The sequence below is a fragment of the Pezoporus occidentalis genome, unplaced genomic scaffold (assembly GCF_034315485.1).
Source record: "Pezoporus occidentalis ecotype Australia unplaced genomic scaffold, CSIRO_AGI_Poc_V1 ctg15, whole genome shotgun sequence".
In the NCBI taxonomy this organism is placed as follows: Eukaryota; Metazoa; Chordata; class Aves; order Psittaciformes; family Psittacidae; genus Pezoporus; species Pezoporus occidentalis.
The window spans coordinates 4,778,269-4,805,676 of NW_026913316.1; the positions used below are offsets into that span (position 1 = coordinate 4,778,269).

Sequence of the window (27,408 nt, forward strand, 5' to 3'; positions counted from 1 at the left end):
AAAATATTTATTAATACTACCATGTTAAAATACATAAGAGGTATTGCAAGAGTGTAAATTCCTCAGCCATTAGCACTTTGTTGCTCCATATATCAAACTTCTGTCGCACTGAAGACAGTGATTTCCATTACTAGGACTGTATGATCCTGGGCTGCATACAACTATGGACAAGAAAAACAAGGAAAAATGTGGAATTTAAATGATAACTACAAAATATTTACATTTGAAATGTTTAGATTGCATCTTCATCTATTTGAAAAAAAATCAGATTTTTTTCCAGCATTCTGATACTTGATGATGAAAAAATTGTATACATTTTATGCCTCATCTGTTTATTACACCTTATTTTTCTCTTCATCACTTTCCACTCCATCTGCTTACAGGGGATGTGTCCATCAATTACATTTTAATATGGCCTATATTCAACAGCGTTTTAAATAAACTGCTTTAGCTGCTTATAAAAGTAACACAAGACAAAATAAACTGAAGCATAAGCTCTCATAATTATTAAGAAGTAGTGAAAAAATAAAGTATCAAACCCAAAATCAGTGTATGATACAGAACAAGTGTTCTGGATGAAAGTTTTTTTCCTGTTGGATCATGCCTTTTATTGACGTATGCACAGTCATCTGCAGAATGACTTCATCACAAAAGGCAACTCACCATTATGCTTTTGGCAGAAAAAAGCAGAATTTGAGCTATTTGGTTATGACTATCCTGTATCATATTTCTCTTTGGCAATAGTAGCCTTTCTTTAGGATAGATTTTTAATTAATGGCATTAGTATTCACTGTGCAAAGGTAATTAAGAGCTTCCTTGCTTTTGCAGAGTCAATGCTTACCTGATTATTGGGGTTTGCCTGGGTTAATAATGACTTCTTAGTCACTATTGCAGAAACCTTCAGCAGAATTTTCAGTATTTGGCTTGGTTTATCTTCATTTGTTGATGCTGGCAGGATTCACTTGATCCCCAGTGACTGTTACTAGCTTGGCCTGGCAACTTTGCCACTTCTATTAACTAAAGAGGGTTTTAGTGGTCTTATGAAAGGAAAAGAGGAGTCTTCTGTAGATGGCATCAAAACCTTGCCTTTTTTGTACATCACTATAGGCAGACCAAGTGGCTTTATAGGAAAGAGAGAGCTTTACAAATGCATGTAACTAAAGGCATTTTTGTAGAATCATAAACTAGGTTGGAAAAGACCTTTAAGATCATCAAGTCCAATCATTACCCCAGGACTTGCCAAGACCACCACTAAAGCATATCACTGAGGGCCTCATCTGCACGGTTTTTGAACACTTCCAGGGATGGTGATTCCACCAGTTCCCTGGGAAGCCTGTTCCAATGCCTGATCACCCTCTCTGTGAAGAAATTGTTCCCAATATCCAGCCTCCCCTGGTGCAGTGTGAGGCCATTACCTCTTGTCCTCTCGCTTGTTACCTGGGAGAAGAGACTGACCCTCACCTCACTACAACCTCCTTTCAGGTAGTTGTAGAGAGCAATAAGGTCCCCCTGAGCCTTTTCTTCTCCAGACTAAACAACCCCAGTTCCCTCAGCCATTCCTCATAAGACTTATTCTCCAGACCCTTCACCAGCTTCATTGCCCTTCCCTGGACCTGCTCCAGCACCTCAATGTCTTTCTTGTAGTGAGGGGCCTAGTCTGGAAAATCAATCATCTTGGGTACCAGATGAATAACTATCCTCTTTTTTACTGAAGAATATAGGCACACTTGTGATCCTTCAGAATTTTCAGTTTATTTAAATAAAGCAAGTTAGACTTCCCTTACAATGGGATAAAAAGTTTCTTTCTCAGAAGTGTCATCTGTTTGCTATCTGGCAGAAAGCATGAAACAGAGAAAGGAATCTGAAGTAGGGACTTGTAGCTAATTTAGCCAGCTGCTAGAAGGTTTCTTTAACTGGTAAACTTCACTTGTTTCAGCCTTTTCACTAGTGGAAAACTCCTGTTGATAGACTTTCTCTTTGACAGTATAAACATCTTAGCAAAATATTCCATCTTTACAGTGTATATTACATACTTGACACTACCAACCTCACAAACAAGGTTGCATGTCATCTTATTTTGTTCTTGTATCCTAAAAGCTAGTATTTTGCACTCTCTCCTGATTTTTAGGGCTATTTCAATATTCTCTTGAATAATATATTTCCTTTTGAACTTTTAAGTTACTGTGTTTCAGTAAGATAAATAATCACCATGCTGTGAGAAACAACTGAAGAAAACCAAATTAGAAGTGACTATTCAGTATCTAATGTACTAAAAATACCACATAAATCAAGCTCTGCAGAATAATAATAGAGGACAAAAAAAATATTTCATCAAGCTAGTACAAGATATGATATCAAATTATGTCTCCAGAGAAGCCCTTAAAAACATACGACATTTTGTACTGTATTAATCTCACACCTGCATCTGATTAAAAACAAAAACCAAAACCAACCAAACCAAAAAAAACTTAACCAGAAACATAGATTTATAAAGCAGAAAAATTGTATTTAGAAGTTTTGATGACATGAAAGTGACTCAATTACCTACATTAAATAAAAGGTAATGATTGATCATATCTCGTGGCTGTTACCAAAATATTTAATTAGCTTATCCTGGAATAATGTGTTTTATTTAACATAAAATAGTGCTTTAAAAGCAGATGAACATTAGCATTAAGATAAAACCATGTAAAATAATTTCTAAGATGTTTGTACTCATCAATTCTGTTTATTCAAGACTTCTCTACAGGGGCAGAATGGAATTATTAATCAGCAGTAATGATTATTAATCAGCAGTGACTCTTTAAGTCATTGCCTCTAAAAACTTACACAGTAAGGAGTTGTGCCTGATGTGGTACCTGATGAACAAAATTTTGATATGTTTTACCACCAGTGTCTTCTGCCAAAAAGATTCTCTAAAACTAAATACATCACCCAGTGACTAATCAGGTTAACATGTTTGATTGATTGACTAATTCAGAAAGAGATTCAGACTACAAAATGGGAGTAGAAGGTGAGGCTCAATATTTAATGCCATTTTAATATAAAAGTAGAGGGTGGAAAGATGAATGATGATACACTATGATGCAAAAGAACATGAGATTGAAGCATAGGGAAGAAAAAGAATGAAGCTCTAATACAGGAGGTTCAGATGGGTACATCACGCAGTAAGTGAAAGGGTTATGCTTCATGCACAAATTGTGTGATGGTAGTGTGAAATAAACGATGCACTGTTTACAGAGCACTGCACAACAGCATGGAGGAACCAGAACTACTACAAGACTACATAAACCTAGTTATTCTAAAAGTTATAGAGGAGAGAGAACAGGTGTAACTGAATATCTAGCTATTTTGCTGTATAAGGAGTAGGTTTGTTTATGCAACTTGCAGAGGATATGCGTACTATCTTACTTCTCCATGTTCTTGGGCCTAGCCTGTAACCTCTTTCATTCTGTCATATCCTTATCAAGACCTGGAGACTAGAAACAGTAACACTGTTCAACATTTAATGTACTTCAAATGAGAAAGTCTGAGTAACATCTGTTAATGTGTTCCAGAACAGAACCGGCCTCAAAAGAGTAACATAGATGATAACATGAGGTTTTCAATGTATCTGCCATGATACCCTATGACTGGTGCTAACCTATGACTGGTAAGAAATGTATTATAAATTTTGCAGAAAAGGAAAAAAGAATCGCAGAAACCACAGAACAGCTGATGAGACTTCTATACTATGTAAAGTTTTCAGGAATAAACACTGAAACACATGCAAGTAAGTGGAAAGTAATACAGTTTGATGTTTATCTTCATTATAAGACAATGTGTAATTAATTTTAAAGCAGCTGATATGGCAGCACATACAAATGTAATAAACAACAGAAGACTATGATTAGAAGAAAATTTTAAAAGAGTACCAAATGTTGCTTAAAAAAAAACCCAGAAATTGCTTAAAGAGATAACTTATGTCTTAAGACACATTTTACTAAATATTTCTACTAACAAGATAATTAGAAGTCCCAATGAACTATGCTGACAAGAAAACTGGGAGAAGCTGTGAATAAGGACAAGATTTAAATAGGCAGGAAGAAATAAAAGAATTAGAAAGGTCTGTATATTATGATCAATTATGATTAAAGACTGTAAGCACAACCAGTCCATGGGAAGGAGAAGCATGGAACTGTTACATCATGTGACAGAGATGTTCTTAGGACCAAAAGTAAAGCACTGATGATGTCAAAGACTCAAAATTCAAAATAAGGCATGTGACATAGAGAATTACTGCATGAAAGCTCTTACAAAAGCAAGTACTTGGCTTGTTTTGATTATAAAATGGGAAGCAAAGACAAACAAAAACTACTTATGTTAAAGGGCATTCTCCCCATTAGGGCAAATGAGTATGAACTTTCTATGAATTAATTTAGACTGAAACCTTGATCTTCTAACTACAAAACAAGGGTAGCTAAAGAGACCAAAACTCTCAAGCAGTTCTAAAATGAGCCTTAAAATTGTTTTATCTGGTTTACAGAACCTGGTTTCTGCAACTACAACGGAAATTATTGCATAACCCAAGAAACTGAACTCTGCTGTAATTCAGTGGAAGTGTGTTTTTCAAAATATTTCTATGAGTAACTGTATGTTTTGCAAAAACCTCCCCCACTAACAAAGATATGGGCAAAATATTTTATTTCCTATTTAAGTAACAGATCCAGTGATTTTAGCAAATCACAACTAATCCTCTCATGTTAACACGGTCTTCTTAGAACTACTGCATCATGTTTGAGGGACGAAAAACAAATGTAGGGAAGTTAGAGTGGGCAGTAATCAGGCTGAACCGAGGTAAGTCAAACACAACCAAAAAAGAAGTTGAGGTGGTTTAGTTCAACAAAGACAATATCAAAAAAAAAAAAAAATAGAGTCTTTGAAGATATACAATAGTTACTTCAAAGATAAGGTTAACAGAACTGTTTCCGGATTTAGTGGGACAGAACAAGAAGACAGAACCAGAAGACAGAACAAGGTATGAACTAAAGTGAAATTACATAAATATCTTGGAAGAAAGCCTTCCAATGGTGAGGATATGCCATACTAAGTTTTATTTCCTTGTGAGTCTGTGTAGTCTTCTGAGGTTTTCAAGATTATGCAGGATACATCTGTTAGAAATAACTGAAGCTCATATCTTGCCTTGAGGTAGAATGATAAGCAGAGGACTGTTTCCATTTTACTGCCTATGATATGGTGTTTTGGATTCTGGGAAAAGAAATTACTAATTCTACAAAGAGATCAACTACGGAAAACAGTGAATGTTTGAGCATGCTAAGGGAATGATATCCTCAACTATGGGAGGTATTAATCAGTCAAGATTCAGGACTGACTGTTTTAGATTCTTGGGTACCTCAGATGTGAAAGCTTGCCCTTGTATCTGCCAAAGCAGTGTCTGTTATGATTCCAGCTCAACAGAGATCTTGACACTAGTGTATGACTATGTAGTGTTTCTGTCTAGTGTAGGAGGTAGAGGTGCACAGCAGATAACTATTACGCTAAACATATCTGGAGTGTAGCATGTAGTTAGTTAAAGGAATCGCTTTATTATGCATTATTATGTACCCTTTTATAATTTTAAGAACAAAAATAATCGCCTTATCTCACCATAAAAAATAAAATAAAAAAATAAAAAAATAAATAAAACCCCCTTGAAAGATACCACATCAGATTATAGATTTCTATGCTAATTCCAGAAAGCCCACTATGGTCTAGAGGTCTGAAATTAATCTTACTTATTTTAATTTAAATCAATCCACAGAAACTGCAGGTCTAGCTTAAAATCTAAATCAACAAGGTCTTAAGAAAGTTATACCCAAGTACTAACCTGATCTAGTGCAGGTTACCTTGACAGACTTAACAGGATCACAGCCTGTTATATTATGTCATAACATTTTTACAAAGTAAAGTAACAAAGTACTGAGTTCCATCAAAGCAAAAAACACTAACAGTACTTAATTCTTTGTACAATAAATTAATTTGTCACTTACCGCAACACCCAGGACATTCTGGATGCATTTCAGCATTCATCCCATACCCTGCAGAGCAGCGATCAACCCATACCATTTGCAGAGTACCGTCAATGTAGTATATTTTAGGCAATGGTTCAGAACTTTTCCTGATAATTTCCACTTGTTGCTTAAAAAATCTCTCTATAAGGTGTTTTGCCTAAATTGAAACAATATTGTATCAGAATGTTCGATGGAAGAGGTCAGAATACAAGAAAAGACAAAAAAAGTGAGTATGAGTTTTAAAGGATGTACCACTAAATCTTTTGATTGTAGCTAAATGGAAACAGGGCAGTCTGATACTTTTGAATATGTTGGGTTTAATTTAGATAAACCTTGATCAGCTAAAGCAAAGTCTTTGAAATGTTCAGGTTTATATAAATGGAATTTTAAAATCTAATCTATGGCAATTTTGCTTACATTAGACATCTGCAGATCAACATCAAGAGAAGTGCAGCTTTCCCATCTATATATGTATTGTAGTTTAGGTTCACTTATGTATTAGACGTAATTTCCACCTTTGTTAGCAATTTCTGTTCAACAAACAGAAAATGCCAAACTCCTTTTGAAGCCAAGTTAAATAAGGGGATTATTAATACCATATCATGGAAGACTAATTCCTTTACTCGAAAAAATTTTGCACAAATACAGTCCTAGATAGGAAAAGCATTCCTTTCAATCAGTGCAGAACCAGCAGAATCACAAAAATGTTAGGATAAAACGGAGCTCTATTCCATCTCATATATTCCATCTCCCTAGCCAAAGGCAATATTTATTTTTAAAAATCCTTTATTTTCTCTGGAATTTTGGATCATTTTTTATAAACTGTCTTCCACTGGAATATTAAAGATTTTAAGTTATTTTAGTTAAATCTCAAAATGTGACTTCTAACTATAAAATATAACAAACACATAGATCTATTATCAATCTGACAAAGACTTAACAGTAAAAAAGTATTAATGCTTCATTTCCAGACAGTTCTTCACTTGCATACAAATTAAGGGATTAAGTGTATGTATGTATATGTATATATATATATATAAAGCTAAGGAAAAAAAAAACAACCTTTAATAGGCTGGCACAGTTCAGTATACACACCAATTCACAAAACCCAATTTATTCATGCTGTCTTAATTTGATCCTCTTTTTCTGTGTGAAAAAGATGGACTTTGATCACGAGCTTTCCCCACAAATTTAACGGTTTTTACAGTGGACAGGGTGGAAGCTGCTTAATGAGTTCAATGTTATTTTAGACTCCCTCACCCCTCTGCTGGAATCACAAAGCACTATTTGCATACCTGCTATATCTTAGTATTCCTCCTGTACTTCCCTTCCTTTTCTCCTCTCCCATTTAAGAACTTCTAAATTGACAATTAATCTAATAAGCAAGACTCTGGTTTCTGGTTCTCTACTGTAAAAACCAAATACCTTCAAACAGCTAAAATTCTACCAGATCAATAATAAAATCACTTTGAAGTGATGGAAAGGCAATACCATTGCAAAACATTTGATATTTGTAAGACAGCACATGTTCAAAGTTTCCCCAATTGTCTTGCCACTTTTTATACTCTTAATATATTGCCTTTCAATCCGGTAGCATAATCTGCCTGATCCATATCAGCACTAGAATATCAGCAATTTTAATGGAAAAAAAAAAATTATATCCACTTAAACTCTTATATTGATTTATTAATTTTCTAAACAAAAGATGTTTTATTTCTGATGTTGTTATACTTTATTGTGAGAATAGCTTAATATGGTAGTTCCTGTATTACGTTAGCTACTGTACCTTGTTTAGTCTATAAAATGCATCACAGTCTCTTTGCTGACATAGTCTGTGGTTTTCTCTGTCTAAGGAAGTAACTGTAATAAAACATAATCTGTTTATAAAAGAACAAAGTCAATGAAATCAACAGTTATTTCTTTAATTAACTGATTTAAGATTCCAGTTATTTCTGATGCAAGTATTTAGGACTTTTAAAAATATTTTAGATGTCTGACTTTCAATGATTTAAAGAAATAAGAGCTTATCTTCATAGACACTACATGTCTATGTCTCAGTTTTGGTACACATAAATCTTTTATGGGAACTACCATTTCTTTGTAAATTCTAATGACAAGGAATTGTATTATTTACTTTAAAAGCAAGGCAGATTTTTACCTGAAAATGTAAAGAAGTTTTCATTCTGTAGACCTCCTCTCTGCATTTTTACATGATGGCATTCTGACTTAATTAATGTAACCTCACACAAAAGTTCAGCAACAAGATTGCTTAGTATCTGAAGCAATGCTTTCTCAAAATAAGCGTTCTCGGAACTGTTGCAGGGGGCTGTGTGATACTGGGCTGTGAACTCATAGTAATTTTTAGGATCAGAATAAGCTGCAGGGAAAAAAATGTGGAAGATGATAATGAACATTTATGAAGTAAAAAGAAAACAAAAAAGTAATTTGTGTATTTTGAAAAAAAAATAAATTTCAATGCTTAATTTATAAACAAAGCTTATTTTGCACCCCCAGAAAACTTTTAATGATAAAATAGTATATGCTGGGCCAACTGAAACAATTAAGAGATTTTTACAAGTCAACATTCTTACTGATATCCACAGGTAAGTCTCTTTATTACTGATTTTTTTTTTTTCATTTTTAAAACAAGAAGACATTACAGTAAAAGGATCAGGACTATGAATGGTAATGTTAAGAAATATACAAAATACCCTTTAGTATGTAGCACAGTATTTAATCTTACACATTATGGCCAGTTATAGTGGTATGGCAAACATTTTTAGTCAATTATCACAAATTATTTTAAAGGGTTTAAAACCTCAGTTCTCTTCCCCACAGATCAACAGAAGATGAACTAGTACAATGAACAGGAATTCCTTCCCTGTGAGAACAAATTATTCCACCTTTATTGCAAAGCTAAATGCACACCTGGACATCTTTTACAACTAAGCCAATGTACCATAAAATGCATGTGTCTAGTTATTTCATGATAACCACTCTACTTGCCCAAAGCTGAAAATCAACAGAGCACAATGTTAAATGGAATATAAAAGAATGAAGAACAGGGGTCATGGTGTGGGCATAATCACAGAAATGAGGGTGGCAGGGAAGAAAGAACAAAGGAATAGAAACCAAACCAGCTAAAAGAAGCAGCAAAAAATCCAAAATATGGTACCCAATTAAGACAGCTTATTAGATCCTCCACCTTGCTTTTGACTCCCCCAATTTCCTTTCCCTTGCTGCTGCATATTCCTTTACATATATATATATATGCATAAAACTTGAATTTTGTATACTAATATTCAGAGTTGATCCTTATTCAATAAGGACATAATTCTGCATTACTGAAAACTGTAACCTTTTCCATTAAAACAGTTTCAAAGAAACTTCCTCCTTTACAGTTCTGTCAAGCAAACTAGCTGCTAAAAGTCAGGGCTATTCTGTATGAAGGTTACTGTGCCAAAGTAAAATTAATTTACATCAAAGGTTAATTTAGGTTATTGTGCTCTATCGTGTTTCTAAATGAGCACTGGTTTGCCTTTTAAATTCAAGATCAGACATAGTTCTTGCTGAAGGCAAGAGAAGCTCTTGCCCACATCTCCACAAGAATAGAATATCCTTTAAAAGAGAGCTCATAATGAATAACTGACATTGCCTTTACAATCTTTCACTTTATCAAAGACTTTTTAGCCCCTGACAGAAGGAAATGTAATCAGAACAGGAAAGAATAAGCTACAAATATTACATTATTAAATGATACGTACTTACAAAGCACAAGCAGGTAATAATTAAGGCATTAACATGTGTGAAAAAAAAAATACGGCTGTGCCAAAATCAATCTCATAAAGAATAATTCAGTTTAAAATTATACTATTTTAATGTTATTAACGATTACTGCCTGTACAATTTGTTACATTTCATTACATTTTCTGTTTCTTTTTTTAAAAAGAATTGTATTCATCAGTTTCTCAGTCAGTCACTGAACTTCATTTAAGGCTCTCTAAATGACATTAAATGAACTGCTGGTAGAAACTAATATTAAAAACAATTTCCCAGAGAAACAGAATGTCTGAAAATTAAATTCTAAATAAACCTACTTATTTAAAATTAGGAACGCATATTTTTTAAAATTAAACTTTTTCAAAGCAATGACACACATGGATTCATAACTTACCATAAATAAGGTATTTTATTATGAGGTGTTCAACAAGTTGCATTGCTGTTAGTTTATAAACAATGGAACAAGTGTAAACTCCACTTTGATTGAAGTGTCTCAATATTAAAGTTCCTGATGGTGATATATTCACACTGCTATTTTCTAATAAATACAATAATGAAATAAATTTAGTTGTCATCATGAAAAAATGTAGAAAGCAAGGATCAAAATGGCTATTTAATGTTAAACTGTGCATAAAATACTAATATTATGGATTCAGCTGGAGGCACGGGACTCAGGAATTGAAGCTGATTGGGTGTCACTGAGTTCAGCATTACTCAAACATGCCTTATTGCTCCTGTGTTTTTAAGTACTGGGTTAGCAAAGCTGACCTGGAAACCTGGTTTTTTTTGATCTTAGACATCTATTGCTCTCTCAAATAATTACTTCCAAGGGCAAAAAGCTCAAAGAAAAAAAGCACAAAGTGGGCAAATAATCTCTTTTTATACGTCTATAGATAGTTGAACCAATTACTAACCTTTCAGTCTTCAGGAACTGCCTGATGAATTAGCTGCTAGTAGTGTTTAACATGCAGTAAACTTCACAGGCAGGAAGTTCAAGTTAAGCAAGTAGTATATAACAGACCTTCCAAAAAGAATTGTATGTATATGCCAAAATGAGAATCATGTATGTTTAAGATTGTAAAATAATCCTTCTGTATGGAAAGATAAGCACTGTTACAGTGGCCAAAATCTTAACACAATGCCTTAGTTCAAGGCAGAGGTGAAGCAGGATCCTACTTCACAGGGCAAATAATGAGCATGGCTCTTTAAGTTTTTAAACAGAAAGGAAAGCACTGCTTAAGGTCAGATTTGGGCACTGATAACGAGCCATGTAGCCTGCATGTGGGTTAAATGATGACAGCTGATGAGTCCTTTCCTGATTTGAAAAGTCCTCAGGCAGTAGCAATATAGATAATGACTTTGTCAAATAGTAATATGCAGCCCATCTTGCTGTCAAAGAAAACCTTGGGAGCCACTAGATTAGAGTTGATTCTAATAGGCTTCAAGGTAAAATACTCACTTTAATAAAATACTGAGAATAATTTTTTGTTTCTATTTTCAGATCCCCCCCCCCCAATCTTTTTAACATCCTAAGTAATTTAGAATTTTTATGTAAACAATGGAAGCTTAGTCAATGTGTGTGGTGCAAGAGCAGTGTATTTTCGAACTGAAAAAAATCAGTGCTAAGGACATGAGATTTATACCATATACATCTTAGGGCATTTACTTCAGACCAGTCCTAAGTTGGTTTTACAGACTGAACACACATTATTTTTCAAATAAAACCTTTACAATTAGCTTCACTCAAAATGGATCTACTTTGTGCACTCAAAGACAACATCATGATCCGAACAAAACATGGTAAATGTGTACAATCAAGCAATTCACTTCAATGCCACACTTCTATTCAAATTAACATGTTACTGTAGATGCACAGTGACTTTCCTGCTGTGTGATTTTAAAAAAGATACTGGAAAAAAATAGCCTTATTGAAGTGTATCTTTTAACATACTTGGCAGAACAATGTAGGACAACTTTGCTCCTCAATAAACTATTTAAGCTTTTAATCATTTTTCTCATATATATCACTCTTAAAAAAAAAAAAAATCAAATGGTGGTAAAAAAGGAAAAAACAAAATAAAACAAAACAAAACCGTACTATAAAAAAGACTGAAAGAGCAAATTCTTTGACAAAAATGGTTTGGGATTCCATATCAACCTAGGCTCTCAAATTTATGGCACACTTCCATTTTTTGGATGATGAAGAGGTTTTTAATCTGCTGATGACCTACTCAGAATGCTAAGTCTATAAACTAGGATGTCATTTGCTACTGTATGCTGGAATAGCTATCAGATTAAAAAAGAGCATAAATTTAAGAACTATAGTTCTCATCTTTGGCATATGCAACTGCCCTGTGCAGGCCAGAAACAACACCACTGTTAGTTGACCGGATAGCTGGAACACCTTTAAGATATATCACAGACAGCTTTTCTATATTTATAAAATGCATTACTGAACTGCAAAGATGACAAGAAGTCTGCAAAAGACTTGGAAATCCAGTGAAGAGATCTGGTCACAAATAATTTCTGCAAAAATAGAAAAGTGTTCCTCTGATGGACTGAGTCACAGATCCTTATTACAGAATTTTATCCTACCTTGAACAATGAACGCTTTATATACCAGAAAATATCACAATTTTTAAATCATAACTATTAATTACTTTAATGGTCTACCAGTGTGTAAAGAATGCCCTTTTGGATCATGAAATCAAGAGACTGTTATGTTGCTGGTTTGTTTTTTTTTTTCCCCCTAGTGTTATAAAAAAAAAACATTTAAAATGCTTTCCTCCATGGGATTATCTGGATGAATACTACCTCTCAGATGAGTTTGGGTCACAAAACAGACTGTTAGCCATAAAACAAAATTTTGAAAGTAATTAAGCTATTCACCCTTTTGTTAAATCTAATATTTTTTTCCATATTATTCCTTTACAGCAGGTTTGATAAGACAGGTGACTAGGATTTCACCTCACATTTTGTGATGCAAATTACATTATATGATTTAGTATGCCTGTATTACAAGGGAGGCATTTTACATGCATGATGGACAAAAAGCAATGTGATCAATTCAGAGGTTCCCTGGAGTCAGTGAAAACCAGAATAACTTAAAATAGAAAATAAGTTCTTTTTAATTTACGCTAAGAAAGGAAGCTAGACCATTTTTCTGGATTTTCAGTAATTAGAAGGATGCAAAATAGAGCTATCCCTGTAAGAATTATGTTATGAAGACTAAATCCCATACGTGTCCATGTGTTTGTAGAATTATATTTGAAACTAAGTGTTCCTACATTTTAGTTTCTCTGTTTACTAAACTTCAACCCAACAGATTTATACTCCTTCCAGTGCTTTCAGTGAAGAAAAAATAAAGTTACTCCCCATCGTCCACCCAGTCAGACCAGTTTTACAGTAGAGCAATTTCTATATTTTGAAATTGTATGTTAAGAATAGAAGTAAATGACACCAGAATCAGCCCAATAGGCTTTTCAACAACAGATTTTTCAGACACTCAGAAACAGCTATCAATCCAGATCCTAAGTTCTAATCTTCAGAATAAAAAAGAATGTGCATGTTCAGATTTAAATATGCAATATCTGAGAATGTCCAAATAGGTAAATTCAGTGATTAATTATAGACATACAGGAACAAAAGCTAGTACCCTATACAATAAACTTGAGTTCACCTGAAAAGCTTTTTAGGAATGAAACACACTCTGTTTTATAGACCATACAGGACTCTGACTGTCTCTCAGGAAACATGTATAAGTCATATATCAGTTAGAAGGATAGCATGAGTATACAGATATACACACCTATTAAAAGAAGCTTCATATTTCTTCTCATTCTTTTTACTTGCCTGTCCATAGAAAACCTGGTTGATGTACCAAGAGCAGGTTTTAGAAAATCTGGGGTTCAGCTTGCAGATTTGAAGTTGGGTGCAGGTATTTAATTTGTCAGTTGCTTTGTTCTACAAAACTACAGTACACACTTTCTTCAGTCCTGTGAAAGGAGAGTCACAATCTTCCACAACAAATATTCCTTCTACACATATATTAGCTGTCAGAGTGTATGAAAACCAGTAACTTTCCTGTAAATCCAAATTCCTAGGTGCAAACTAGAATAGGCCTATTCTAATGTCTGCATTTGGAAATAAAGATCAAAATGCTTTCTTTCTTCTGTTCTACTTAGCTGTTCAGAACACCATCAAAATTGCTGGTTTATGCAGAAAAACTTTAAGATCCAGAACATAAGCAATTATTTTGAAGGTTTTATCCTCCACTTAAAACATATTTTGAATAAGCTCTTATTCTCAACCAGCCCAAAAGCTGTTTAAAAATTTCCAAGTACAGTTTCCAGATCTTAGTAAAAAAGAGTCACTATGCTAAGTGAAGAAAAATGACTTGCTAATTTTGAATTTGTAATGATTTTAAATTACATTTTGTGCAGTATTTAATTTTTCATTACTCTTTCAAGCACACCTAAGTCGACTGGAACTATCTGAACAAAGCTGCTTGTTCAAAGAACAGAACTGGTTTTTAATGCCTAGAGAAAGAAAAGTGTTTCCTACTCTTTGTGAGCTTTTCTTGTAGTCATGATGTCTGACACATATAGCTGTGTGTCAAAGGCCAATGTGCCTGAAAAAGAATCTGATTTTTCTACTACGACAGATAATACAATGAAAGATAGACTCTCATCTTTCAGTCTTTATGCTTAAATATTTGCATTTATTTTGCAGCATTCCAAGAAGCAGTATTTTGTTAGTCTTTCCAAAAACTCAATTCACAGTTCTATGTTTACACTAAAATTATTCTTTTTTTTTTCCTACAATCACACTGAAAAAGTATTAAATAATGTATTTGTCCTGGGTTCAGCAGTAGCAGTCATTTTTCCCCTTCTTGGTAGCTGGTGTAGTGCAGTGTTTTGACTTTCAGCTCGGGAACAGAGCTGATAACAAGGATGTTTTGGTTTGGCCAAGGACTTTGTGAGCCTCATGCTCTGCCAGGGAGGAGGGGAAGCCGGGAGGAAGCAGAGACAGGACACCTGACCCAAACTGACCAAAGAGGTATTCCATACCACAGCACGTCATGCCCAGGATGTAACTGGGAGTTAGCCGGAAGGGCTGGGAGACTGCGGGGTTGGAGGAGGTATCGGTCAGAGCTCGGTCAGGCTGGGGGGGCGAGTTATCGGTCGGCTGGTGGTGAGATGATGTATTCTCTTCCCTTGTTATTTCCTTTATCATTATTATCATTGGTGGTAGCAGTAGTGATTTGTGTTATACCTTAGTTACTAAACTGTTCTTAATCTCAACCCGTGGGAGTTGCATTCTTTTTGATTCTCCTCTCCGTCCCTCCGAGAGCAGGGGGAGGGCAAGAAAAGGGGGGGGAAGTGAGCAAACGAATTACCTGACTGAGTTTAAACCACGACAGTATTAAGCAAGATTTAGGAAACCTAATTTCCCACCATTGTGGAGATTTGCTACAACAGGTATTAGAATACCAGCTAGTCACACCAAAACCCAGGTAATATTTACCCATTACAGATACACCCATCCTGAATGGAGGCCAAGTGATAAAATCCTTTTACATAGCAAACACTTCAGGAACTAAAAACTTTAAATAGCTTTTTGTCTATTTATACTTTCTTTAAGTAAAAAATAAAAAAAAAAAGTGACAACAGCCCTAAGAGACTAATGTATCTTTGTGGTATTTATTCAAAATTGTGGCTGAAGCTGAAGTCCTCTCATTACTGCTTTTAAAAATAGTTTTTCTAAAGCCTTTCTCACCTCTCTAGGAAGTTATGTCAGACAAACAGAAGTTTTCTTCTCTTACCGTAATGTTTGCCCACCTGCTGCTGATTCTAGTATACCTGAAGTTGCCACAGAGCCAAGAACCCCTGCCACCATAGCTTTTCTTGCTAGTTAACCAAGGTTGGCATAGCAACTTCAGATACTACTGAAGCAATCTGCCCAAAGAGATTTATATCTGTCAACTAGAAGTCTGAGGTCTCCATGTTTTTCTGTTCTACACTGTGGAAGCTGCAGTTTGAGTAAACAGAAGCCAGAGTGTTGAAACAGGCAATTTTTGTTAATTGTGAATTGGTAGATTGTCTTCTTTCTAATCAGACTCAGTTAAGTACTCAGTACTTAAACACATGACAATATATCTGAAATTGTGTCTGTCATGCATCACAGACTGGGCATCAAAATACATGTTACAATGCAGTACATTCAGCTAACCAGTATATATCTATACCAAGGGAGATTAGCAGTTGCATGTAAAACAACATAGCCCACAGGCTTAAGTACAGGCAAAACCACCTATAGCACTTAAAGGCAAAGAATGATAAAAATTCTGAGGGTGAAGTCTGCTATTAGATACAGAGCAAAAACTCTGAATATATCTGTGTTAGATATCATATAAATATGAAATGCTCTACTATGAAGGCTGGCATATAGAGGATTAAGAATGTAGAATCACTGTGATGTAAATGGTATTTCAGATTGTGTAGCAGGAATGTATAAGACCAAAGACAGAGTTCTGATAAACACTAGTACAGACTAAGAGGAAAGCAAATAGTTTTTGGAAACACTGCAATTGTAAAAGGATGAACGATTCACAATCTAAATTATAAACTAAAATAAGAGATTAAACAGGTTTATAAATTTATCATAATGCTTATTGTTCTTTTTCAAAATTAAATTAGACTAAAGGGCAAATGAGATGCACAGAAGGAAACAAAAATCAGAACTCAGGTTCCTGCTAAGTGATTATTCTCTCCCTACTTAGAACTCATTTGAGCTCTCTGGAATACTGTGCCCAGTTTTGACAAGACAGATAATAACAAACTGGAGCAAGTCAACAAGGAGCTTTCTGAGATGATTAAGGAGATGATGCATAGGACAAGAGGCAAAGGAAACTGGAATCTTTATCCTTGAAAATTTTAAGGAAGAAATTCCAGTCCTTCAGTACCCAAGCGGATATACAGGGAAGAATAACCCATATTTTTTAAGAGGTGCACCACAAAAGGACATGCAGCAATGATAAGTTACAGTAAGGGAAATTATGACTGAAAATAAGAAAAAAAGATGAACAGGTTGCACAGAAAAGACACAAAATCTCCCAGGGTACAGATTCCCCAAACTCAAGTGGTCAAGGTCCTGAGCAGCTTCATATATGATGGTCACCTGCCACTGAGCAGGAAGTTGGGCTAGATCACATGGCCCATCATTGTATTATTCTGTCCTTGCAAAACACTGCCAGATGTCTCTCAGTGCCACAAAGAACACTCAACCTCAGCCTCTCTTGCATCCAACATGCCCTGTTCCACCTAGCACTCTTTAGAGTTGGCACCATTCTCTACAGAGACCTGGAGAAGTGTTTTAGTTTGGTTAGCCCACCCCTTTCTGAAAAGTGAAAGTTAATTTATATGATATACATACAAGCACTCTCACAATGTACCCTCAGTTACATTCCCACCCTCATGCTTCTTTGTGGGTGCAGGGAAGAAAGAGAGAAGGTGCCAGGGGACTTGTAAGCACATAAATCCTTACCGGAAGAAAGACCACCACCTGGTCCAGTCCACTGGAATACTGGATCAATCAGTTCTAAGTTTCGCAGATGATTTGTCAGACATAAAATACGTGGACTGTTGTGATTCAGCTTGACATAAACTTTGACTGAAAAAAAAAAAAATATCGTTAACATCAAGTATTTATCAATGGTATCCTAACATTGAGCTATATGAATTTCAAGACAGTGGTTCAACAATGATCTCGAATGGAGTTCAGATTCTGGGACTTGTTCTGTTATCTCTAACATCAGGTTTGTTTTCCTCAGAAAATAAAACTAAGAGAATTCTTTCTAGTTCTAGGCCTATCTCATGTAAACAACAAACACAGTGAGCTGTTAACATCCTCCTGAATGGATTATATCATTTAGTGGGTTCTCACAAGCACAGACTTCCATAGCTTGCTGTCTCAACTGAAGTCCAACACACACATGTAGAGAGTGAAGTTGCAGTATGTTGGTCCAGGACACTCAGACTTGAAAGGTTGCTGTTTCCATTCTATTAACAGTGCTAATAGTACTGCCTTTTACCAGTGCATAATGTATTTGTTTTAAAGGGTTTAATGTTGTAGCTCACTAAATGGTGAGCTTCCTATTGTTTAATTCAGAGATAATGAGATAGGAAGCAAACTGAGTAAGGTAAGGATTTACTTTGTATTTTCCCACAGTAGAGCAGGTATGCTTGTCTTGTATGCAGTTTGTAGTGTACAGGTGCTTCTAGATCTCCCAACTGTTTCTAAAAACTACAACTGGTATAGTCATAATCACTTCCATAATATGCAGGATTTCAGTGTGTACCATTTGTTATATTTTCCTTCCTACTGACATTCTGCAAAGCATTTATCCTCTTCAGAAGTGTGAGGCTAGGTATTTACATTTCAGTAAATGTGTACTTTAGTATACCATGCTCTACGTCAGGCTACCTTCATGGCACTGAAAAGCTACAACTAGTATAAAACATAACAGCTGCTACAACATCTGTGATTTGATAAAACAGGCTAATAATTTAAACTGAATCAAACAAGCAAATTACCATATTTTATCTTACCATTGACTATTTTGGATTCCCTGCAAGTGGAAAACAACTTATTTGTTACAGGAATGGATTAATGTTCAGAAAAAGTTGTCATTTTCCCATTATGGCAACTGGCAGTAGTGCTACCACAGCTTGCTTTCCTCTCCAGGTATGATTGTTCACTTTCACTAAAATATGAAAACCTACTTACATTCACATTAAAGTATGAAGTTGTTTAAACAGAATAACGACTTAGATATAACATTTAATAAATAAGAACAACTTTAGGTATTTGGTAGTCTTAAGATCAGTAGGTATGTCCATCCCAGCTGATAATAATAAATTTTTTACAGGAGCTTACACTGCAGAAAACGGCAAAGTATATATTTTCAATTGTACAACAGCATATCATGGAAATTAATGTCTTTTACAGGTAGTGTTTCAGTTTTTAACCCTGAAGCATTAAAATCAATAAGAATTCTACATGTTAATGCAACTGTCAATATGATTAGTCTTCTTCCATTGCAAATCCTTAATACTTTTTCTCAACATTTACTAACCAACTGGCTTTAGTAGTAGACTATTGAGGCAAAATTGTATACATTGCATATGTCTCCCACTTCACATTTTTGTTTTTTATTTCCTCAAGGTTGCTTTGTTCTGTCTCATGGCAATATAAAAAAGAATAATTACATACCCATCATAAAAAGTAACAAAATTATGGTGTTATTATTATCATAACCTGTGAAGATGGAAAACTCTGTCCTACCACTGTAAATTTCCATGACAGTTTTGTAAGCATGTATGATAGGATACACAAGGGCATCTGATAAAAAATAATGGCTGAAAAAAATATCTACCAGGTATAAACTTATTCCTCTGCACTTCAAAATAAAGTCTTATTCTTTTAATTAAAGTTCTTTGCTAATTTTATTATTTGTTCATAGTCTCACCATTATAAAAATATTTATTTTATACAGTGATAAAAGAAAAAAAAAGAACATTTATGTGAGGTATTCTAAAACTGCAGGATTTAAAAAATGCAGGATTAAATCTAATGAAATTTTGGTGAAAAAAAAAACCAACAAACAAAATACAGATGTCGTCCAGCATCTCAAAAGAACACTGGAGCCAAATCTAATATATTCAGAATGGTCTATTCCAAAGAAGGTGGAAACATTCTTTATTAATACCAAAGTGTTTAGAAAAAGAGCTTGGATAAATCATTTTAATCTTGTCTTCTAACTTTCAAATTGCCCTCTGCCATTCAAGTAGTAGCCATGTTTATAGACAATCAGAAGAGAGCAAAAGTATTCTAACAGGATGAATCTTGAGACTACTTAGAGCCATTATTTAACATTAAATAGTATTATAAGATAAACTATTAAGTGAAACCTTAAAAAAAAAATCACAGAATTGTTTCACCTTTGGACAAAAATTCACACATCTAAGAATTTGTACCAAAAAAAAAGGCAAAATATCTTGACTTTTAGCTTTCCCCCAACAACAAAAATATTAATTCTGGATATGATACTAGTTAAATGTGCTACTGTTACTGGAAAACATACATGGAGACATCTATGGAGAAGAGTATTATTAAAACCAAGCCATTAATGTGCATTCAGAGAAAAAGCAACATGAGTAAATATATGGCAGTGAGGAAAGGTGTGATCTATAATTTAATTTTCAGATTTTTTAATAATTATTTTGTTTAATGAGGAAAGAAAGTCATAATATTATATACCTAAGCTAGATTGATTTAACTTGGGAAGAAATTAATTCTTAACTCTACTTATTTCTTGTTGTATACAAGACATAAGTAGACATATATGTTATATAATATAACATAAACTTCAAGCTCCAGGTTCTGTGTACATAACAAGTAAGATCAAATAGGAATACCTACAGTGGAAGAAAGAAGTATTTCAGAGCAAGAGTCCTATAGCCAGGTGGAAGAGTGCACGGAATATTGTTATTGTTATAACAATTACAGAAAAATAGTTATCTTGGTTTCATAAAAATAATAAGTATAAAAGGACTATAAAAATAAATACCAATAACAGAAGTACATTCTGTGGGATGGCCTATTACATCTACATATGTCAGTACAGAATTGTAATTAATTAAACCACTTAAAACAATTCTAAACAATTCAATGACAAGGGGTATGATAAAGAAGGGCCTTTTCTTGGTAAAACAAATATTCTCTCTAAAAATTGTTAAATTATGTTTAAAGAAAAATACCTGGAAATAAGACAGATCCCACTATTTTTAAGTTGTCGTGTTTTGGCCCTGCACTTCTTAAAAATCTCTTTGAAGGTTGAACTGTTAAAAGATGAAGCAATGACATTAATACAACCATTTAATTCATCTGGAAAAGCAAGCATCATACTTTAGGCTAATCTACATTCATTAATAGACTTGTTCTTCAATGGAAATTAGGTTAATATCTGTCTAATGTCTTATACAACACGTGACAGTCATTAAGGCAACAAAAACCAATGGTAATGGCCTAATACCAGAAAAAGCATCCTTATTCTAAATGGCACTTAAATTTAGATTAAGTTTAAAAAATATTCATGTTTTACAAAAGAACTGTCACATTTTAAATTAAGACTGTCCGTAATGGAGAAAGTGTGAATAGGCACTCTACAAATGAGGATAAAATTTAGCTGCATTATGATGATACCCTCAGTCGGGATGTCAATAAATGTATTATACACTGACCATTAATGATTTTCTTAATTTCCCCATGAAATGAAATATAAGGTCTTTAATGGCTATTTTAATTTGCATTTATTCTATTTTTAAATAGAAATTACAAGCATGTTTATAAAAGCTTTGCAAGATATGCAACGCTTCTGAAAGAAAAATGAAGTATCTTTCAGGTGGGTATTCTAGTACTAGTCAGATATAACTTTCTTTTAAAGGAGTGTCTAGAGACATGGAACTGAAGCCAGCAGAAAGATGACAACAGCAATTAGACCTCTCAGGATTTTGTGTTCTTTGTCTCCACCTCCTGCTTGGAAGGAATGTGCGTTACTGGGAGTTAAAATATGCCTGTGATTTCTAATTCGTTTGGGGAATCTGGGAAGCAAAGTAAATAATAAATGAATACAAAGTCTTGAATACAGAAGAAAGCAATAATATACCGAACATATCATCAGTAGCAATTATTTTATGAAGATGAGCTAAATAATTATGTGGCACCACATCAGTGCTTGTTGTTAACTTAGGTTCTATATTAAAAAACTAAAAGCAACAGTAAATACTCTGGTAAACTGGTTATAGATGAAGGCATCTGGGGACAACGAGAGAGATCGAGTCAAGTCCCATCTTTGTTTTGATTTATATCTTGATTTAAGCAATAATGAGAAATTATCAATTCACCCCATCTATTATACAAATGGTAATTGTACTTCTCAACAGTGTTCTTATGGAAAACAGAAGCAAGGCAGATTCTCCAGCTATCAGGATAAGATAATCAAGGTAAATTAAAAGAATTATCTGTACTTGTCATTTCAGAATGTGAGCAGAGTACACAGCTTAAAATACTTAGAAAGGAGGAAGTAAATCAAACCTTGCTTGAGAAAAACAAAACCAAAAAACAACTGAGAGAAGACCATTACAAAAGCAGTTTTATATATGGTGGATTTCCATGATTAACAGTTTAATTTACTTTACAACATTGTTTCACTATGTATCACTTCCCCAACTTTGTTTGAGAAGCAAAGTTTTTCAAATAACTTAATTTTCCCCAAAGACCTCCTAGAAGGATTGGAGAGATTTTATTGAAAAACAAAATAGATTAACATTTTCTCACTGGAACATTTATGATAAGTGTTTCAGAATTCTGCTGCACTGGCAGAAACATAACTCATTTTTCTCTGAAATTCAGCTCCCAAAAGAATTTGATTGGATTCTCCATTGACAAAAAAAAATATCAGCATATGCTTTGGGTTTAATAAAAGCATACTAATTCACAGCAATTCATAAATCCTACCTGAAATCCAGTCTGTTTTAAAATTCATTCTGCAACTATTATCTGTGTTTTTTTTTTTTTACAATAATAGCTTAAACCCAAAGATGGAGCTCTTGAACTGTTTATTTAAGAAGAACTAGAAAAAGTGGAAGCAACACAGTTACTGAAGGAAGGCACTGTAAAACTTCTGGAATTACTTTTCTGGTACCTTCAGTGACACTGTATGCTAGATTTTGAGAAAGTCATCTTAAATGCTCCTTCAGGTGTATACACAATTCACTTGCATACCAGCCATTTTAGTCAGTAAATGTTTCTGTCCGCATATGAATCCCAACTCTCATATACTCTGTCCTCACTTTCTACACTGCCTTTCAGGGTTTTTTTCAAGCCTTTTGTCAGGTTTCCTACTTGAATTCCTTCACTTTCCTGCTAACCACCTGGAATTTAAATAGAGTTTTCTGTAGCAGTCTCTAGCACAAATGATCTTTCTACTCTCACTCTCAATTTTAGAAGTGTGTGTGTGATTAGGTTAGAAAGATGCTTTTCCTAGAAAAAAAAAAAGTATCAAGAGGTCATTAAGTCCTAGAAAGAGCTAGAAAAGAACAGTAATGGATAAATGATCTGTTTAAACTACATTTTAAAGTTATCAAATATTTTATTCCATCCCTTCAATCTAACCTGCACTTAACAAGCAGTGGCAAAAGCTGTTCCACTCATTTTTGAGAAAAATAAATGAGATGTCTGAATTAATTCCACAAATTAAGGTTTTTAAGCAGACAAATGCACTAGAAATATGTAGGAGTGATTCCTCATTGTACTTTTTACAGGCATAATACAAGTTGTGAGCAACAGTTCCTTTTGCAGAAGAACATAGATGAAGAAAAATAGCTTTACATCACTATCAGATACATGAAAGTTTGGGGTAATTCACCCCCAAGCCCAGGGTGATTCAAACTTCTCAGCTGCCTGAAAAGCCATTCCCATTCCCCAACACTGGAATTCAAGGGTATATTCGCCATATAAAGTCTCTATGATACTTGAAGATTCATTGGGTGACTTTCAAATCTGATGGAGTTAAATCCAACAGCTTTACTACTGATTTATGCAACTGAAACAGGCCAAAGATCCTGCAGTAAGTTAAATTTAAGTACAAAATATTAACACCCTGTTTGATGTATTTAAAATCTATTTGGCAGATATTCTGCTAAACACAAAGCAATTGAGCTCATGTATTTGTAAGGGATTTTGCCTCTAGAGGGAAAAGTCTCAATTCAAGACCAGAAGTAGCAGGTGGATTGTGCCTGTACAGACAACCCCCCCCTGCTCCTCCACGGTCTGGTAAAGTGGAGTCCTGCTCCAGTTCCTGTTCAAATGAGGGACCTGAGGTGAGCACTGACTACATGAGCATTCATTCCTAAGCCCACTGAGGTGAAAGGAAATGCCATTCACCCGAATCTCACATAAAGTATATTCTACTATTTCATAAAACATTTTATTCTGAATCTCTTAGTCTTAAAATGAGCATTACAACTGTAAAATTAATTGCTTCACAATAATTCACCAGAAAATTAAATTTGGTCTAAAAATTGTAGTAGCAGGAAACAGTTTAAAATGAGCCTTAAATAATTAAACAATCAATTTATTCATGAATTAAATGCTGTATTACTTGAATGTTCAATTGGCCTAGCTTCAACTCATTTATTTAGAAATGAAAGTTCCATGAAGTGATAGGAAAAGATTTATTTAAGTTACGGTAGTTGCTGAAAGTTTTTTCAAAGTAATTATGTTTAGAGATAATATTTGTAAAGAGATTTCTGCACCAAGAGTATATAAATAGCAACATGACTTCAATTATATTTGCTCAATTATGCTAATAGTCAAGTGTTTTTCTATATCCAAGTATTTTAATTACAGCTGGCATTTCTAAGCTGCCTATTGATGGCAAGTGCTGTGCAGAAATGTTACCATTTCTATTACTAGTCACATAAAAGCCATATAGGAGAAAACAAACCACAGTTTCTAACCTGTCTCACTTAACCTGCAAGACATGAACTCTATTGTTTCTCAAGTAGGCTTTCACATTTCCTTTCTGACAATTACAGTATTAACACACTTCACAAGTGTCCTGGGTTCAGCTGTATCAGTCCTTTTCCTTCTAGTAGCTGATTCAGTGCTGTGTTTCGGCTTTAGTCTAAGAATATTGCTGATAACACACCCATGGTTTAGTTGCTGCCGAGCAGTGCTCACTCTGATCAAGGACTTTTCAGCTCTGCCAGTGAGGAGGCGCACAAGAAGCCAGGAGGGAGCAGAGACAGCACACCTGACCCAGACTAACCAAAGGGGTATTCCATACACAGCACATCATGCCCAGTATCTAAACTGGGGGGAGTCACCCAGAAGGGCACATCACTGCTCGGTTCAAGCTGGGTACTGGTCAGCAGGTGGTGAACAATTGAGTTGTGCATCACTTGGTTGTTCTTTTTCTTTGAGTTTTAGCTCTCTCTCTGTTATTTCTCTTTTCATTAGTATTAGTACTATATTGTACTTATTTTAATTGCTAAATTGTTTTTATCTCGCCACACAGGTTTTACCCTTTTTCCGATTCTCCTCCCCACCTCACTGGGGAGGTGTGTTTGTGAGCGAGCAGCTGCATGGCACTTAGTTGCCAGCTGGGCTTAAACCACAACAGTAAGTCAGAGAGGATACTTTTTCTCCTTCTCATACAGCAAGCCAAAATTAAAAATGTGCCTTTTCAGTAAAATGGACACTTCCTACAGATGGCTCAGAAAAGTCAAATGTAATTAAGACATTTTAAGAACCATGCTCCACATTGTCCTTAAAAAGTTTAATTCTTCACTTAAGGAAAAACACATAAGCCAAAACTGTCAGCATTAGTAAACAAACAAACCAACCCAACCAACAAAACAAACAAAATCCTCAAAAATGTTCATATTGTTTACATCAGTCTGAACTCATACTATATTAATAACACAATAGCGCAATAAAACTGAAGTGACCTTTTTTTAATTGACAGCATCTCTTATGCCCACTAAAACCAGACAGACGTTCCAGTGAATACATACTGAAATACTGCACATAGTTTTCCTGTTTTGTCAGAGAGCAGAAAAACTTTGAACTTCACCTCTGATCTTGCTCCTGGAGAAGACCTTAATTTTCTAAAGTGAAACTCAGTCATAACCAGATCATTGAATAAGAAGATCTAGCATATATACACACTAATGTATAAATCAAATAATTCAATACTAATCTAATAATCAGAAAGCCTAACTGATTTCCTATGTTCAAATTTCAAAGCCTCACTAGGAAGCACAGACTGTCTTTTCAGGCTATTCTGAGTCTTAGCGTTGAGAAGCCATCACCAGAATTTGCCAGCCAGTGACACCTGATAGCTCCAATTATTCACACAGTGGATACAAAATCAGCACTAGTACACCAGATATGTCCATCTTGGCATACTACCATATAGCTATTTCTAACTTAGAGCCTAACCATTAACTAAGAGCCTAGCTATTAACTAACTTGAAGCCCTTCACAAAGTGATGCAGCTGTTTTAGCTGAGTACCGCTGTTACCAGCTGCTCACTCCCCATGCAAGTCGCCTGTGGTGTTACCCCCCGACTCAGGCATGAGGCTTCTTTGGAAGAAGAAAAACCCTTTTCCTCAACACTCATTTATCCTTTTTGAGGAAAAAAAGAGATTACTTAGATAATCCTTTAGCTTTCCTGTATCCATCCCCACCTTCACATGTGGAAATAAAGTTTTATTCCACTGGTGCACATGGTGTGTGTGGATGGAAAGAGAAGTAGTAGGGGTGAAACAGAACCCACGGGATGAAAGCTGGATGTTAAAAGGGCACAGCTCCTGTGTTATGGAACAGTAACAGACGTAACAGGCTGCAAAGAGGGTCACACATGCAGTGACAAATACACCTGCTTTTGTAGAACATTGTAAATAAATGCATGAGGGCAGGGACAAAGCACAGGCAGCGAATGAACTCGGTAAAACCTACAGAACTCACACCCGATGCTCCAGGCAGGGCCGGGACGGGAAGCAGCGAGGTTCCGGAGCTGCCACCAGTGCCAGGCCCCGCGAGAAAGGGGCAGCCAGCCGCTCCCCCCCGTCGTCCCGGTCCCTGCCCGAGCTCCGTGTGTCGCCGGCCCGGGACGCTACCTGCGGGCAGCAGGCCGAGCAACAGCAGCAGCAGGAGGAAGCGGCGGGCCGGGAGGCGGCCGGCGGTAGCGGCGGTTTGCCGTCTGCAGCTCCGCGCCCTTCCCCGCTCTGCACACCGCATCGCCAGAGCCCACAGCGCCTCCTTAGACGGCGCGGCAGCCGTTACCTCTCGCAACGGCCCCGGGACCGACGCGGGCGGTGCGAGCCGCGGGACGGGAGGTGGCGGCCCCGCTGCTTCTGGGCTGTTCTGCCAGAGGCGGGCTTCCCCTGCTGCAGTGCCAGGCTCTTTGGCGGCATCTCTGGCGAAAGACAGGAGGAGGGAGTAGGCTTTCACATCCGCAAACCCTTAATCGTCCGGCCGCCGGGTTAATTAACCCCAATTTATTAAGGCACCCGCTCTACAGGGGCAGCTCCTGGTGGAAGAGCCGGGGTATGGAAGTGCGGCCTGCGCCTGTGGCCGGCCCGAGGTATGGAAAGCCGGCCTTACGGTCAGTGCGTTGTTCCCAAAACCAGTAGGGAGCGAGGAAGTTCTCATAGCAAAACCAAAGGACTAGGCTGATCTAGTCAAAAAAGCGAGCACTGACAGTTGTGCTGCTCGGTCTTCGTGGTGCTGCTACATAAAGGCAGTTAAGAAAGTGTTGGTATACCAGGAGATTTGCATGTTTCCATGGCATCAGATTAATTTGCTTTTGGTAGAGAAAAGGTCTTTTGAAAGAATGGGCAGGAGAGGGGATGAGTTATCTGGGAAGTGGATGAAGTCTGGCAGGAAAAAAAAATCAGAGTGTGGAAGATTCAGTATGATGTTACTGTGCCAGAGAACCGAAAACACT

At 35.7% G+C, this 27,408-nt stretch overlaps 1 protein-coding gene across 3 annotated transcripts; it reads right to left on the bottom strand.

The window, feature by feature from the left end:
* Positions 1-26,817, bottom strand: ZPBP (zona pellucida binding protein). Of its 3 annotated transcripts, XM_062610902.1 has the most exons (8): positions 26,579-26,809; positions 20,651-20,731; positions 17,376-17,501; positions 10,225-10,368; positions 8,209-8,427; positions 7,837-7,910; positions 6,030-6,207; positions 1-161 (listed from the first exon to the last, which is right to left on the bottom strand). In XM_062610902.1, exons 1-8 carry the CDS (start codon positions 26,697-26,699, stop codon positions 70-72), a joined length of 1,035 nt encoding a protein of 344 aa, XP_062466886.1. In that variant the 5' UTR covers positions 26,700-26,809; the 3' UTR covers positions 1-69. The 3 variants fall into 3 exon arrangements, with proteins under 3 accessions (XP_062466886.1, XP_062466888.1, XP_062466889.1); XM_062610904.1 differs by lacking the exon at positions 20,651-20,731 and having other exon boundaries at positions 26,579-26,817; XM_062610905.1 differs by lacking the exon at positions 8,209-8,427 and having other exon boundaries at positions 26,579-26,817.
* Positions 26,818-27,408: the final 591 nt, after the last annotated feature.

Coding starts and splice junctions, on each gene's coding strand:
- ZPBP (XM_062610902.1), bottom strand. CDS start 26,699: ATGCGGTGTGCAGAGCGGGGAAGGGCGCGGAGCTGCAGACGGCAAACC. Junction 10,369..17,375: donor AGGTGGTGGTCTTTCTTCCG/GTAAGGATTTAT, acceptor TGTATTTATTAG/AAAATAGCAGTGTGAATATA. Junction 162..6,029: donor AGAATGTCCTGGGTGTTGCG/GTAAGTGACAAA, acceptor TCTTGTCCATAG/TTGTATGCAGCCCAGGATCA.